The following is a 15,492-nucleotide window of genomic DNA, read 5'->3' on the forward strand; positions in this document are numbered from 1 at the left end:
CAGCCTGTCACGCAACAGACTTCTCTAACATAGCAGTGTCCGTCGTGATATCCGTACAGTCAACTCCACATAAGTCCTTACTGAACTTGTTCCGTGTCGTCAATTCATGATATGGCGCGGCCCTTCCGCCGTCGAAACACGTTATTATCGGCCCTCACTGAGCAAGAGGATCGTATCCCTGGATCTCAAATTCCTCGCTCCAGTTCCCTGAGTCACCGAACACTGTCGTAGGTACAACATCAGCTTCTTGCCACACAATATCTTCGAACACTTACGCGTAATGCTGTAGTCGCTCTGAGTGTACACCTCCGGAATGGTGATCTGGGTCTGGCCCGAGCTGAGGTCGAAGCCCATGGCCAGGATAACTGGGGCATGTCAGCCAGAGGCATACTGCTACTTAGAATCAGCTACGCACCCGGAGTTCCAGTTTCGCCAAAGTTCAAGGTGATGTGACCAATCGGGTTAGTGACTTCGGCGGGCTTTTGGCTCAGGTCCCTGCAGCATGTGGTTCATTACAGTAACATCGTTCCAGACGAGGCTTCGCCGACGTTCAGCTTACCAGGTGACGGTATAGGTCTGTCCAGACTGCAAGACCGAACCTGTGGTCGGGTAGGTCACCTTTGGGTCCCAGACGTCGCGGGCCTGCTGGGCGGGCGCGGCATTGACGAACTGGGAAACGGTGGCGAGAGCGAAAGCAGCGAGGGCGGTTGTGAACTTCATGGCTGGCGTAAGAGATGGAAGGTCGTGAAAAAAATAGAGGTTGTAAAAGTGCGAAGGCGAAGTCGTGAGTGGGTAGCCCGCTGGGGCTCTGTCTCTGCTCGACTCCGACCTTTGTACCCTCCCGCGAAGGCGGCCTTGGGGGCCGCGAACAGCGCAGACGGCGAGTGCAGTCCGTCTATGCGATCTTCGCGCTGGCCTACACTGGCCTATTTCGCGCTTCTCTCGGCGACCGACACGCTTCTGAGCACAGCTGACGTAATGTCAGGTGCCGATGTGCCGCTATATCATACACGGCCCTCGGTGCTGCACAGGATCAGCTTCGTAGTGGAGATCATACTTGGATGGTACTCCCGTTCTGTCTGAATATCGCGGTCCCTTCGTTCACGCTGGTCTCGTGTTCGCGCTGCCGGTGAGTTCTGGCCGACTGCATCAAATAAGATCAGAGATTGTAATTTCGCGCTTTCCAGAATGTGGTCATGACCTCCGAGTCTCTCAGCCTCGGTGACAAGTACCGCCGCTCACCACGACTGGAACACTAGTCCTTGCACCTCCAGATGCGCATCTCCGCAACTCTCGGAGAAACAAACGCCGTCTGAGAGGTCAAATCTCGATGTCATGGTCAGTGCGTTGATCGAGGACCAGTGCTCGGCTAGCTCACCGCGACACCTTCGTCATCCCGGCGTACAACTGGCTGGCCATCCGCTTCGTGACGGACAACCCGGGCCTGTGGGCCTTCCACTGCCGTACGTCTTGCATCTCCTCCTCCGTTCGTCGATTGCTGAGAGACGCTTGTTTTTTGGGTGCGCCTCCCGCTAGACATCGCGTGGCACATGGCCGCGGGCTTGCTCATGCAGATCAACAGCCTGCCGACGAAGGCGGCGCAGCTCGACATACCGCAGGTGATTGTGGACCAGTGTGCGGCGAGTGTCGGCGGGGCGAGTGCGAGGTAACTAGTAGGTGGAGGGGGCGTGGCGCTGGGCCGCGAGGGAGAGTGTATAATCAGACATGTATGCTATGATTGGAGCGTTTATTTGCTGAATCTGGGGCAACCCCTGTGAAAATATTCATGACAGATGGCTGGCTGGAATGAGCAGCGGACTGGGTCGTCAGATGCTGCCCTTCAGATCTCGAGTAAGGTGCACCCAGGGCAACCTGCGCCCGGGATATTTGCGCCGGGCCCCCGGGTAGCTAGTCTGGGGGTTGGGGTTCCTCTCGAAACTCCCAACTCTTGGACGTTCTTCCACATCCAGAGTGCTGCGAGGGTCGTAGAAGCGGATAACATCACCTCAGCAGCGTGATACAACGCGCCCGCCGGTGTGATCGTGGACAGCTCATACGGGTGCCAAGCCGACGTTGAGAGCTGCTTTTTTTGCATGGCTGCCCGGTTCCTGCGCAAAAGCGCTGGGCAGGCTTCCCGACCTGCGGTGGTGGGTCGCACACGACGTCAGCGGCTGCAAGTGTTATAAAAAAACGCGGGCTGAGGGAATGCGCACCGGAGGGGGTTCGTCGCGTTCAGCGCCTGGCCGACGTACCGCCCGACGCCGGTGCCCATGCTGCAATCGCGCGAACGATCATCAGCGGGAGTCTCGACCACTAAAAACGGCACAGGCGGGAACTTACAGCCATGGCCGGTGTCCGTGCAGGTGGAACGGGTGGTCCCCGTCGTCGAGGTTGCTCTGGACATGCGATGTCAGTCCTAGGGGCAAGCGAGGGAGGGAGGGGGCGACGCACGATCAGCAGATCCACGACCTGCACCGAGTCCTCCGTGACCATGAACTGCTGACCCGCCTGTAGACTCCCGCCCTCGACGCCATACACGCCACCAGCCTGGGACGCCGCGCGCGCCTGCAGGAGCGTCGTCGTGCCCTCGAGCGGCGTCCAGCTCTGCACACACGCACACCAAAAAAACCAGCATTTTTCAGCGCGCAACGCAGACACACCAAGCCGCAGACGTATGCAAAAAAAAAAAAAAAAAAAAAACGCACCGTGCCGTTCATGAAGCCGAGGAACAGCTGCGAGTCCGCGAGCTCGAGCGCGAACGTGATCGGGTACTGGCGCGTGCTCGCCGGTGCGGCGGCGGCGACCGCGGGCGCGAGCTGCGCCGTGTCCAGGTCCTGGAGCGCCGCGTCGCTCGGCACGCCCGGGTCGTCCGTCTCGACGGGCAGCGCGGTGCCGTTCGCGGCGGGGCCGTATCTACCGTGCCAATTATCAGTCGGCGGCGTCGCTGCCTTGCAGACAAAAGAGAGGGGAACGCACCGGAGGACACCGCGGATGTCCAGGTTCTGCCCGGGCTCGACGTACGTGAACATGTCGCTCTGGAGCTCGGCGCGCATCCAGAAGGGGCCGCCGGTGGCGTTGCCGGTGCGGAGGAGCACGCTGTAGCGCTGGGCGACGGCGAGCGTGAGGCCCGTGACGTTGTAGGGCGCGACGAGCGTGCCGTCGGCCTCGATGACGCTCAGCGCGTGGTAGTCGACGCTGAAGCGGATGCTCCCGAACGAGCCCGTGTGCACGAGCCGCACGCGGTACGTCTTGTTTGGCTCGAGCGTGAACTGTTGGGAACACACGGGTCAGGCACGCGAGGGCGCAAAGAAGAAATGAACGGCGCACGTTGAAGTAAGAGCCGTTGCCGCCCCATTGGCCAAGGCCGTTGATAGTCTGGCAGCAGTGAGCTCGGTGATGGTGCAGGAATTAGGGAGGCGCCTTACACCGGCGTCCGGAACAGGCTCGTCTCCTTCAGTGCCGGCGGCTCCTGCAACGCCGTCGATTCCCCACGGCTGTTGGGTAACGAGAGGTCAGCAAAGTCAGAGATATACAGCGTCCGATGTCGAAAGCAACAGGCGATCGTCGCCAACTGTGGTGGACCGTAAAGCTCGATTGCAACAATGAATCTGTCATTCGCACGGTGATCAAGACTTGACAGGCATCGCCGGGCGAAAGTTGGTCGTCGTGATGCGCATCGTCGATGGGCAAGTATCAGTTCTCATGGAGAAGGGCGATGGAAGAGTGTCCATCAGCTGTTGGGCTGAGCGATCAACAGCCGCGAACGCGAATCATGATAGCCCGGCATTGGGTGCGCAAATCCCGAGGGACATCGCGAACGACGCGATCGCCGAACAGCAGACGGTGATGAACACCGCTCGCACGCCACGACGGGCCCAGCGAAGGGACCGCGCGCGCACGAGCCCTGTTTTGCGGAGCCGACAGGAGACGCGGGGCAGGCGAGGCTACTCACAGAGAGGTAGCTCGCGAGGAGCACGGTGCTGAACGTGTGGTACAGATCTGCGAGCTGCACGACGAGCTCGTCGTCCCACGTTGGGAATGCCTCGGGTGGAGGCGAGGACGGGTGGACGATCAGCGCACCGGTGACGCCGTCCGTGTACTGCGTCGAGTCTGCATTCGCAGGTCAGCACACTGGAACGCACATAGAGACGCGAGGACGCACAGTCTGTGGATCACGCGGTGGAAGCACAGGTTAGCGAGTGGCAGGTGAAAGTGGAGAGCTGGGCGTACGGGCACTATAAACGAGGTTAGTAGGTGTAGATGAGGGAGGAACAATGATAGAGGAAGGACATACTGCCACCAGGTCGTCCCCGAAAACTCGCCGAGGGTGAAGCTGGTGCATACAATCAGTCAGTGGGCATTTACGGAGCGTTCTGAGACGGACTTGTAGACCAAGTTCTGACCCGGCGGGATACCGCACTCGGTGATACCTGCTGTACCGTCGTAATAGTTCGTCTGGTTTTGAAACTAGACACGAGAGTTAAATATATGCGCGCATATACACAGCGAAAGTGGCTTACGAGACCATGCCAATGAATCGAGGTGCGATTTTCAAGCGTATTCGTGACGTTCACGACGATGCGATCGCCCTGGTTAGCCTCGATAGTGGGACCGGGATACATGCCGTTCACGACGAGCATGGGTTTGCTCACGCCGTCAGGCGCGCCTTGGACCTGGGAGATAACAAAGTCATACGAGCGCGTCTGGGCCGGCTGGCCCGCGAGGCCGTTGAGCACAAAGTTGTCCTGCGGGGTCGGCTGCAGCGGAGGGAGGCTCTGCTCCGACGAGGTTGTGCTGGACACGGAGGTCGAATTGTGGTGATGATGTTTGAGGCCGAGACCGAGACCCAATCCGAGGCCGAGCGCGAGGGCGATGATGAGAAGAAGCCCGGCGATGACGCCGTAGAGCAGCCCGCGGCGAGGACGGCCGCCAAGGACATGTCGTGAGGCCTGGGGAGCGGCAGTCTTTTCGCTGGCGGCGGTGAGCTGAGTGTGAGACTCTCTGGACATTGCGGGCCAGGGGAACGGGACTCGCAGTCGCGCGGGACTGAGCTGTGGGAGGGGCAGGACGGACACAGCAAGTGGGAAGCGAGGGGCGATGCGCTGGGAATCTGGTGCCGTATAATGAAGGAAGCGAACGTGCTTCCACTGGCGTTATCTCATATGGCAATTAGAGTACCGAGCGGCGTAGAGCTGGCGTCACTGTCGTCCGACAGGATAATCCGCCGCAGCGCAGAGGCCGGGCCAGGCCGACCCCGCGGACATGGGCTGTACGGAGATTTCAAAGTAAGTTGTGGTGGGACATGTGCTCGTCTCGCCAAAGATTGCTGCGAGGGAACGTTGTGCGCGGGCGCGGGGTAAATCACGTGCGGATCATTTTTTTTGCATGATGGTGGCGCGCCGTCGGCAGCGGTTGGGCTCTCGAACTGAATTCTTGGCGATGAACGTGCCCCAGCGGTCGTGTGCAACTGGCCAGTGTGCGATCAGGACGCTGACATCTCCACCTGCTTCTCATCAGGAAAGAAGGATGCAGAGCACAGGAACAACGACATGGGGCCGCGACTCTTTGACGACGGGAATGGGCCTGCCCATTTGTCGACTTCTGGCTTCGCCCCAGGCCCTTTTTAACGCGTCCTAAGCAAACCATGCGGCCCTAGGCGTCCCCCGACCCCCTCACGCTCTCCCAGTCATGTCTCTGCCGTCGCTGGCCTTGCTCGTCGCCCTCGTCCCTGCGGTTCTCGCTGCCCAGGCGCCCCAGTTTGCTCCCGCGGCTCTGACGCCCCTCAGCACCTCCACCAACTACACCGGCGCGACCAACAGCACCCTCGCCAAGCAGGCCGTCGTCCCCGGCAAGGTCTTCGACCGCTTCATCCAGATCTGGCTCGAGAACACCGACTACAACGACGCTGCTACCTCCGCGGCCTTCTCCAACCTCACCGAGCAAGGTCTCCTTCTCAGCCAGTATTATTCTACTACTCACCCATCCGAACCCAATTATGCCGCTGTCGTTGGTGGTGACTTCTGGGGCATGGGTGACGACAACTGGTATAACATCCCTGCCAAGTATGTGTCTATTTCCATCCCCGGCGATGACCAAAGCTAATCGCCCAAACAGTATTTCGACGGTGATTGATCTTCTCGAGGACAAGAACATCTCCTGGGCCAGCTACATGGAGAGCATGCCCTCTGATGGCTTCCAGGGCTTCAAGTGAGTTTTCTATTCCATTGCTTTGTGCCGCCTTGTTGCCTTTGAAATACGCCCGTTCGCCGGCCGTCCTTCTCAAAGCGAGCAGCGGGTATATGCTCGCGAATTTTGGCATTGTTGTCAGGGCATAAGTGTTTTCTGAGGCTTACGGCATCATGATTATCCCGCCGGACTTGTACGCGGTTGCTGACTGGCGGTACACCTACAGCTTCTCGTCGGCCAACTACCTCAACTCTTCCGCACCGCCGTACACCTACTACGTGCGCAAGCACAACCCGCCCATTCTCTACGACTCAGTCGTCCAAGTGCCCGAGCGCCTCGCTCGCATCCGCAACTTCAACGATCTCGCGGCAGACGTCAACGCGAGCGCAGTCCCGCAGTGGCTGTTCATCACCCCGAACATGGTCGACGACGGCCACGACACCTCCATCGACTTTGCGAGCGACTGGCTCAACTTCTGGCTCCCGTCCATGCTCTCTGACCCGGCCTTCAACGACAACCGCACGATCATCTTGCTGACCTTTGACGAGAACGAGTCGGACGACATTAACAACCGCGTCTACACCCTTGTGCTCGGCGACGGCCTGCCCGACAACCTGCGCAACACGACCGACGACACGTACTACACGCACTACTCGGCGCTCAGCACCGTCCAAGCAAACTGGGGCCTCAAGTCCCTCGGCCGCCAGGACACCAACAAGTAAGCCCCCTTCCTCCCACTCCCTCTGCACGATCCCTAAAACCGCACCCCTCCCAGGACCGTCTCAAACGTCTTCACCTTCGTCGCGAACGCAACCAACTACACGAACGTGGCCGTCGCCCCCTCCGCGCTCCCGCTCACGAACCTCACGGGCGTGTTCGACGGCCCGCTGAACGCGAACCAGTACGTGCCCTTCACGGCGCCGAACATGTCCGCCGTCGGCGCCGGCGGCCAGGGTGTCTTCGTCGCGTCCTCCCTCAACCAGAGCTTCACGTCCGCCGTCGCGCCCGCGCCCGTGAACCTCACCGCCCAGAACGAGACCGTGCCCGCGTCCGGCCCGCCGAACGCCAGCAGCTCCGCGGGCGCGCCCGGCGCGTCGGGGTCTGGCGCTGCCTCGGGCGGCGGGTCGAGCTCGGGCGCTGTCGATGCCAGGACGGTCTCGGGTGTCGTTGTCCTCGGATTGGGTGTGCTTGTTGGTGCTGCGCTGCTGTAAAATGCTTGTTCCTATTACTAGGAAGAGGCGGTGTTCTTTATTTTGTACAGTATTTCCGTTCTTGTGGGTGTAATTGATACTTGTAACGCATGACGGATTTTCACCAGAATCGTTGATTCTGTGTGAGGTGCTGGGCTCGTCTGCTGCCACTGCCGTGCTATCCTAAGGGACATGTCTGGCAGTCGATGTTCGGCATGTGCGTTAGTAAGTTTAACGCACAGCAGCTGCTTTCGCTGAAATCTCAGGGCCGCTGTGCAGGGTTTGATCGTACCAGGGTCTTGGTTGCTTATCGTGAGCCACAGATCTAACCTTGGGAAGCTTCGTCCCGTGTAAGGCCAGGCCGCAGTACTGCGTGCCTGGCTAGTCTCTTCACAGCAGACCTATGTATAATGGTAATGGTTACACCTACCTATATTTTGGCCTGCAAAGCACTGTGTACAGCTGTACATGAAAGTGCTCTGTACAGCCTCACTGCCTGCAGGCACAAACGATGCTGCAGGCGTAACACAGAACTCTAACCTTACTACAGTTCATGCACTCTAGGACCCTTGTCGGAGCGGCAGCAATTATATAAGCCGCATGCACAACGGTGTGTCGACTCCAAGCTCTCTGCCGCACAACAACAGAGCCCATCATCCTCCAGCCTGCTTGCTCACTATGTACACACTCGCAGCCCGGAACGTCTCCGCCGCAGACACGGGTCCCTGGCGTCCGGATCCCACCTTCCGTGGGACATGGGGAATCGTGTCTACCTGCTTGTCTACCCTTATCATCTCCGTCTGGAGCGCCATTCACGTCGATATACGCCCTCATCCTCAAAAGTGGTCCTTTCTCAACAGAATCCGGTGGTTGATCATCGGACTGTTCGCCCCTGACGTTCTTCTCTTTACGGCGCTCTGTCAGTTTTCCTGGACACACGAGTTTTCACAGTTGATGAGTGCTGGCTTAGTGTCCGGGCAGCCGCTAGCTTCCCGGGTCACTTGGCCAGGAAGGCTGTGGAGATCTATTCGGTGGAGTGAGAGTTCTAGGGCTAAGGTGAGTTGCACTAGTAAGCGCTGAAGCACACTGATTTGTTTTATGTTAGATCTCTTCCGACTTTTCTGGCTTATCGGAGGATCAGGATCTCCCGTTAGCAGAAGGGCGGTTTGAAGATAATGAAGTGAGTGAATCCTACATGGTTTCATGACAAAAAAATTTGGCAAGTATTTATGATCTTGTAGGTTGTTCAAGTCGGTAGCACCAGCATCCGCACGAATGCTTGGACGCTCACGCACGGTTACTACGCCACCATGGGCGGCTTCGTTCTCGATTCTTCATCGACCCCCGTCTTCGGCACAGAAACGCAACTCGTCCTCTCTCCAGCTATGATGGCCGTCATGATGAAACACGCTCCTGACATCATCCCCGACATCTCAGAAGATCACATCCGGCGGCAGAGCAAGTCGAACGCGCTCGCCAAAGCGCTGCTTGTTCTGCAGCTCATCTACTTCTCCGCCTCCTGTGTCGCGCGCCTTGTGCAGGAATTGCCACTCAGCCTCCTCGAGGTCTGGACTCTTGCTCACGCACTCGGCGCGATCCTCGTGTACGTTGTCTGGTGGAAGAAGCCGTTCGACATCCCGGAGGCAACACTAATTATGGGGGAGAGAGCGCGTGAACTGGCAGCTTATTTCCAGGTGATCGGCCAGCCGATGATACCAGTTGTCGCTGGAGTCTATCCTTTATCTGGCTATGTTGAAAGCGCCTATCTTACGATCACCCCTTGCGAGCTCTCGGAGGATAGTGGGAACGCCTCTGAGAGGGAGCAGGAGACGCTCACATTACTCCCCGGTCAGTCTATCCACGTTGAGGGTTACACCTTCGCTATCAACGCCAAGAAACTGGATCCCAGCAATCGCCGCATATTTGGAACAACCCATTGTCCGTGGCACGCTCGGAGGCGTGGCCCAGATGGCAGTGTCTCGCTTAGCAGGACCGACATCTTGCGGTGGCGGCTTGCTGCACGTGCTGCTACACGGATAGGCGGGGTCTGGTGGCACGAGGACGCAATTTGCTACACAAAAGCAGGTGGATTGGAGGCATCTGAGGGTATCCCAGCGTCCCGCATTCATCCCAGCTTATGCGCTTTCGTCGCTCTCATGACTACGTACGCACTACCGCATTTCTTGGGCTGGAATGCCGTGTTCCCGACACTTGTCGAGCGCACGATGTGGCGTGTAGCATCCATCGTGGTGGGAGCCTTCCCCATTACCATTTATGGTATCTATGCTCTCATTCCCAGCGATCCCTCCACTTTCCCCGGGAGTATCGCAGGGTTTTTGCTGTTGGCTGCATTTATCGCTGTGTACATCGTTTCGAACGTGTTTCTCCTCATTGAGAGTCTCAGACAGCTCCCCGACCTCCCTGATGGTGCATTTCTGCTTCCAAATTTCTCAGTATATTTCCCCCACTTCGCATAGCATCCTCCACATTTCACATGGCATCCTCCACATCTCTGTACTATTTATTGTGTCTCAGAGTCGCTGAATTCTGTCTCAGGACCGCTGTGCAGCTTTGATCGTACCAGAGTCTTGGTTGCTTATCGTGAGCCACAGATCTAACCTTGGGAAGCTTCGTCCCGTGTAAGGCTAGGCTGTAGCACGGCGTGCCTGGTGGCAATACAGTAGAGTAAACCGCAAGGTCCGCAACGCAAGATGGGCGTTCTCTTGAGAGGCGGTTCGTCAGCTCGGCTCTTTGCGACGCCTCGATCTAGCCTCGCGGCCTCCCAGTGCTTAGCATCGTCTGCTATTCTGTGCCACCGATGGTGCTTCACTGGGGGACTGGCCTTTACTGGCCTCGGCCCTAGCTCCAGCAATGCTGCAGGGGCGGTGCAGAACTCTAACTTTAACAGTTCAAGTTCATGCACCTTGGGGCCCTTGTCGGCGTGGCAGCAGTCATATAAGCCACACAGAGAAGGGCAAGTCAACTCCAAACTCTTCTCTGCACAACATAACCGAGCCCATCATTCTCTAGTCTACTTGCTCATTATGTGCACACTCGCTGCCCGTAACGCCTCTGCCGCGGACACAGGACCCTGGCGTCCGGATCCCACCTTCCGTGGTACATGGGGAATCATATCGACCTGTCTTTCTACCCTTGTCATCTGCGTCTGGAGCGCTATTCACGTCGATATACCTCCTCGTCATCAAAAGCGGTCCTTTGTCGTTAAAGTCCGGTGGTTGATCATCGGACTGTTCGCCCCCGACGTTTTGCTCTACACGGCGCTCTGTCAGGCTTTCTGGGGTTGGGAGCTGTCGCGGAATATGAGTGCTGGCTTAGTGGCCGAGCAGTCGGCGGCTTCCCGGGTCACTTGGCAAGAAAGACTATGGAGATCTATTAGATGGAGTGCGGGTTCTAGACTCAAGGTGATAACATTCGCCCTGTGATACGTGATAAGCACTAAGAATTACCGACTTGTTTGACGCTAGAACTCTTCCGACTTGTCCGATTTACCAGAGGATCAGGATGTACCGTTGACAGAACGCGTATTCAATAATAACGAGGTGAGTTAAGTCTACGTGGTTTAGCGCCGAGACCCAAGTTTGGCAAGTATTTATAAATTTGTAGGCTGGTATCGGCAGGACTTTGACGGGATCAAGCATCCGCAAGAATGCTTGGACGCTCACTCACGGTTACTACGCCGCCATGGGCGGCTTCATCCTCGATTCTTCATCGACCCCCGTCTTCGGCACAGAAACGCGACTGGTTCTCTCCCATAATATGATGGCTATCATTGTGAAAAACGTTCCTGACCTCATTCCCGATATTCCGGAAGATCGCATCCGGCAACAGAGCAAGTCGAACGAGCTCGCCAAAGCGCTACTTGTTCTGCAGCTGGTCTACTTCTCCACCTCTTGCGCCGCGCGCCTGGCGCAGGAGTTGCCACTCAGCCTACTTGAGATCTGGACCCTTGCGCACGCACTTGGCGCGATCTTCGTGTACGTTATCTGGTGGAAGAAGCCATACGACATCCCGGAGCCGACACTGATTATGGGGGACAGAGCGCACGAATTCGCAGCCTATTTCCAGGTGATTGGCTTGCCAACGATACCAATTGTCGCTGGAATACATCCTTTCTCTGGCTATGCTGAGAAGGACTATCTCAGGGTCGCCCCTTGTGAGCTTTTGGAGGATACTGGAATCATCCCTGACGAGGAACAGATGACGGTTAAATTACTCCCTGGCGAGTCTATCCAGCTTGAGGGCTACACCTTCGCTATCAGGGCCAAGGAAGCGGACCCTTTCGGTCGTCGTGTTTTTGGAACAACCCATTGTCCATGGTACGCTCAGGAGCGTGACTCAGACGGCAGTGTCTCGATTAGCAGGGCCGACATCTTGCGATGGCGGCTTGCTGCCCGCGCTGCTGCACGGATAAGCGAAAGCTGGTGGCCCACGGACGTGGTTCGCTACACGAAGGCAGGTGGATTGGGGGCATCTGAGGGTATCCCATCGGCGCAAGCTCTGACCATCTTGGGTATCTTCGCTACTCTCTTGATCGCGTACGCGTTGCCGCATTTCTTAGGCTGGAGTGCCGCATTCCCAACACCCGTCGAGCGCATGCTGTGGCGTGTAGGATCCATCGTGGTAGGAGTCTTCCCCATTACCATTTATGCCATCTTAATTCTCATGTTTCTCATCAACGGTTGTTCCTTTCTTGTTGAAGACGTAAATTACGTTCTATTCGGATTCTTCTCTCTGTGTTTTCCATTTATCGCCCTGTACATCTTTGCGAACATGTTTACCCTCGTTGAGAGCCTCAGACAACTCTTCCACCTTCCTGACGGCGCATTTCTACTACCAGAATTTTCAGCATACTTTCCCCATTTTGCATAACATTGTCTACCCTTTCAAACTATCTATTGTGTTACGTTGCGGATAGGATTTTACTAGGCCTGGCCTTGATTCAAGACTCAATTATCTCCTACTGGCCGTTATGCTCGCATGCTGTCACTCACGTTTCCTCTTGTTATTGAATAGCTATATACGGCCCGGTAGCTGTCAATCACAGTCCTTTCTACTATCCTTTGAGCTTGCGAGTTCATAACATGAGGGACTCCGCGGGTGCGCCTTCCGTAGCCTTGGCAAACTATGAGATGAACATGAGCCAGCGCTGCAGGACCTACCGTTTCACGCCCACTACATCTCACATTCAGTTGATATGCATCAGCGTTTGCTTGCAAAACGTGCGCAGCTGCTGGCAAGCACGCTCTGATCCCTAACGACGGCATTATCGAGGGCACCGCCTTGCTTATCGAAGGTGACGTTTTATGGACTAGAGCTGTTCACGCACTGGCTGTTGGCTACACAGAGGTTGAAGAGGTCTATCCCGGCCGATCAGCCATAGAAACACAAGTCAAAGGGAGCAAGAAGGGAGGCTCGCCCTCAAGGACACGGTAGACGAAGTTTGTGCCATTCTGGACATTCTTGGAGTTGCTTGCGTCGATCGCGGACGTGTTGCGGACGAAGATGCACGCGACCTGGTTCAAGAACTACCGTGCGACCTGCAGGTAGGCGCTGAGCATGCGGCGTCCACACCTCCGAGTAAGTGCACTGATGATACTTCTTGATTCTCAGACGCTGACGTTCTGCAGAGCAGCTGTTCTCAGAGGCTGCTCAGCACTGAGAACAAGTTTAGCGTAAACGAGAATAACGGCGAGCTTTCGAACATTTCCTTGTCCGCTTTGCTGATTTCTTCGTATGCGGATTTTGTGGAGCAAGGGTATGGCGAAGTTGATAATAGCTTTCATCGCTGATTCTTCGATAGATGGAACCTCCGTTTCTACGGTCTTGCTAACAACCTCCCAAACGTCAACACATCAGGCCTCGACTCACAGATTAATGACTTCGAAACCAACAACCTCAACCAAACCAAGCAATCCCTCCTACAAAACCGCACTCGGTACCTCTCCTCCATCCCCATCTCGCATATGAACCTTTCTGCCGTCGTTCTCACGAACGGTACGGTTCAAACGTCACAACGATGCCTATCGCATTGAACACGACTGAGACGTCGGAGAGTTTAACTAGTTCGTTACAGTCCAAAGCGATAGGGCCAAGGGTCCGGCGTGCAGGTCGTCGAGACGGGCATCATGAACATCAGCGGTCCAGGCAATGGCACCGCCATCATCGCTTTACTGCAGGGCATTTAAATCGTCTCGGACATCGACGAAGTGCTGCGAATCACGAATCAACAGCTTTATCGAGCCGTCCGTGATCTTGCGGAGCGTGCCCGAGCCTTTTGCGCAACGGCTCAAAGTGCCTCTCGATCGCATCCTTCCACTACGACACAACCACGCCCGTCGAGCTCGCACCCGCGTACGTCGACCGTCTCTTCGCGGACTTCTCACTGGGCAGTCTCGAAATGCGTCCCATCGACGTGAACCAGCCGGACCAGATTCTCGACGCGCGCCAGGGCAGCCTCCTGCGTCTATTCGAGACGTTCCCGCAGCGTAGGTTCGGTGCGCCTTTCGTCTATCATCGCCCCGCGCTGGATCTGATATAGACTAGTAGTGCTCATTGGAGACACCTCGTCCTCAATGCGCACCTGTCGTACTATAGCTAGAATGTACCGATAAGACGGCCGACAGAGCTTGAAGCGCCGGTGGAGGCACAGGGGTTGAGTAGGGCACGTATCAACAGTCTCAAGGATAAGACTTATGGTAATAAACCATAAAATGCTACGAGACGATATCTCCGCGATCAAAGTAGGGACCGTTCCTGGACAGGACGGGACATTCGGGGAACGAGGGGGGGGGGGTTGCTTATAGATGAGCATGTTCGGCTCTCGATTTTGTTACGTGGATAGCATACTCGCAGAACCATCAGATAGAGTGAACCCTTGAAGCCATAAACCGCACGCAGGATGGCCTGCCAAGACAACGCGTGGCGGAGGCATTCTGTGTTATTTCTCGTTCGTGTGGCGTCAACCTCGGCCTGCAGAACGTAATCAGGAAGAGCGCGTTTATGGGGTCTGTGCGCGAAAAAAAAATGTTGGATGAACGTGGTGGTAGAAAACAAGAAGACCCGCGACGAGCCGCGCTAGGATGAGCTGATATGTGCGTGGCGAGGTTGAGACAGATTCAGGGATAGGTGATAAATAACGACCGGAGCCGGGGAGAGGGAATTGACATACTTCGAGACCTACGTGAAGAGCAAGCAGCGGGGGAGGTGAACATGAGGGAAGAATGAAAAGACACAGGAAAGATATGGGTCAGCTCATCCTTTACAGGTGACATGAACGCGTCGAGTGCCAGGCCCCAAATCGGGGTCCCGACTTGCAGACAGGAGCAGACGACTGCAACCCGGGATAAAGGCCGACGACGTACCATCGGCGTCCTGGCCAGATATGGACAAGACCGTCACCGGAAGAGCTGGCGGAAATCAGTAATATGCCCGGGACTGACAACTACACCAAATTCCACCGAATATGGGGTGTACTCACCGGCACCCACTGGTATCCAGTGAAGTCCAGTGCTAGTCTCCAGTGGCTGCTGCTGTTGGCTGGTGGGTATCAGTGAGTAACAGTGGGTGGCAGTGAGACACACCGGATCCCGCTGGGCTTCACAGGTTGCCACCGGCTACTGGCACACATCACCAGCAATTTGTATAAAACATTGCTCGAAGCCACTGGCTTATCAAGTACCGATATAAATACAAATATTCTTCTGTAATAGGCTCAATAAATGCTTAGCCACTGGCATCTGTATAGATGCCTATTCTCATCTGAACTGTGCACTATCCCAGAACTCAGCTCTCACTGAAGTGTCTCTACACAGTACACTGTCTGAGTGCAAAAGGTGTGTAAAATTGATTGCCAGATGTGTCCCCAAGTGGAAGCAGCTGTAAGTAATTCTTTGAAGCATATTATACTACACAGACCTGGTTAGAGGCTCCTGAGATTTTTTATAAACTTTCTATAAGCTCAGGAATGAGCTATCAGGCAGTGAGGGCAGGCTGCCAGCAGTCACATTAATATTTCAACAGCTATGAACCTTGTTGTTGTGATTCTCAGGTAAATGTATATTCTCTGAGTGAGAATATGTGTAATATAAGCCATCTA

The 15,492-nt window shown here is 56.1% G+C and overlaps 6 protein-coding genes across 6 annotated transcripts; 4 read left to right on the forward strand and 2 right to left on the reverse strand.

The window, feature by feature from the left end:
- Window positions 1–154: 154 nt before the first annotated feature.
- Window positions 155–937, reverse strand: PHACADRAFT_208534 (uncharacterized protein; the record flags this gene model as incomplete). Its single annotated transcript, XM_007395289.1, has 4 exons — window positions 560–937; window positions 416–495; window positions 276–365; window positions 155–222 (listed from the first exon to the last, which is right to left on the reverse strand). Exons 1-4 carry the CDS (start codon window positions 718–720, stop codon window positions 155–157), a joined length of 399 nt encoding a protein of 132 aa, XP_007395351.1. The 5' UTR covers window positions 721–937.
- Window positions 938–2,212: 1,275 nt separating this feature from the next.
- PHACADRAFT_60261 (uncharacterized protein) lies at window positions 2,213–4,775 on the reverse strand (the record flags this gene model as incomplete). Its single annotated transcript, XM_007395290.1, has 11 exons — window positions 2,213–2,273; window positions 2,341–2,396; window positions 2,452–2,604; window positions 2,706–2,913; window positions 2,977–3,269; window positions 3,328–3,375; window positions 3,426–3,494; window positions 3,953–4,099; window positions 4,291–4,333; window positions 4,385–4,467; window positions 4,521–4,775. Coding segments are annotated over 11 exons (1,416 nt in total), but the record flags the coding sequence as incomplete, so codon positions are not given.
- An 895-nt stretch (window positions 4,776–5,670) lies between these two features.
- On the forward strand, window positions 5,671–7,501 carry PHACADRAFT_255295 (uncharacterized protein). Its single transcript, XM_007395291.1, has 4 exons — window positions 5,671–6,062; window positions 6,115–6,207; window positions 6,413–6,904; window positions 6,962–7,501. Exons 1-4 carry the CDS (start codon window positions 5,689–5,691, stop codon window positions 7,395–7,397), a joined length of 1,395 nt encoding a protein of 464 aa, XP_007395353.1. The 5' UTR covers window positions 5,671–5,688; the 3' UTR covers window positions 7,398–7,501.
- A 1,108-nt stretch (window positions 7,502–8,609) lies between these two features.
- On the forward strand, window positions 8,610–9,949 carry PHACADRAFT_255297 (uncharacterized protein). Its single transcript, XM_007395292.1, has one exon. The coding sequence runs from the start codon at window positions 8,687–8,689 to the stop codon at window positions 9,851–9,853; it is 1,167 nt and encodes a 388-aa protein (XP_007395354.1). The 5' UTR covers window positions 8,610–8,686; the 3' UTR covers window positions 9,854–9,949.
- Window positions 9,950–10,375: 426 nt separating this feature from the next.
- On the forward strand, window positions 10,376–12,384 carry PHACADRAFT_119896 (uncharacterized protein). Its single transcript, XM_007395293.1, has 2 exons — window positions 10,376–10,798; window positions 11,001–12,384. Exons 1-2 carry the CDS (start codon window positions 10,421–10,423, stop codon window positions 12,264–12,266), a joined length of 1,644 nt encoding a protein of 547 aa, XP_007395355.1. The 5' UTR covers window positions 10,376–10,420; the 3' UTR covers window positions 12,267–12,384.
- A 94-nt stretch (window positions 12,385–12,478) lies between these two features.
- PHACADRAFT_28091 (uncharacterized protein) lies at window positions 12,479–13,429 on the forward strand (the record flags this gene model as incomplete). The annotated part of the gene is given in 5 exon segments (XM_007395156.1): window positions 12,479–12,616; window positions 12,691–12,752; window positions 12,772–12,974; window positions 13,008–13,152; window positions 13,198–13,429. 5 exon segments carry the CDS (start codon window positions 12,479–12,481, stop codon window positions 13,427–13,429), a joined length of 780 nt encoding a protein of 259 aa, XP_007395218.1.
- Between the last annotated feature and the right edge of the window lie 2,063 nt (window positions 13,430–15,492).

Source organism: Phanerochaete carnosa, assembly GCF_000300595.1.
Source record: "Phanerochaete carnosa HHB-10118-sp unplaced genomic scaffold PHACAscaffold_5, whole genome shotgun sequence".
Classification (NCBI taxonomy): Eukaryota; Fungi; Basidiomycota; class Agaricomycetes; order Polyporales; family Phanerochaetaceae; genus Phanerochaete; species Phanerochaete carnosa.

Coding starts and splice junctions, on each gene's coding strand:
- PHACADRAFT_255295 (XM_007395291.1), top strand. CDS start 5,689: ATGTCTCTGCCGTCGCTGGCCTTGCTCGTCGCCCTCGTCCCTGCGGTT. Junction 6,208..6,412: donor GATGGCTTCCAGGGCTTCAA/GTGAGTTTTCTA, acceptor GTACACCTACAG/CTTCTCGTCGGCCAACTACC. Junction 6,905..6,961: donor GGCCGCCAGGACACCAACAA/GTAAGCCCCCTT, acceptor CACCCCTCCCAG/GACCGTCTCAAACGTCTTCA.
- PHACADRAFT_255297 (XM_007395292.1), top strand. CDS start 8,687: ATGGGCGGCTTCGTTCTCGATTCTTCATCGACCCCCGTCTTCGGCACA.
- PHACADRAFT_119896 (XM_007395293.1), top strand. CDS start 10,421: ATGTGCACACTCGCTGCCCGTAACGCCTCTGCCGCGGACACAGGACCC. Junction 10,799..11,000: donor GTGCGGGTTCTAGACTCAAG/GTGATAACATTC, acceptor ATAAATTTGTAG/GCTGGTATCGGCAGGACTTT.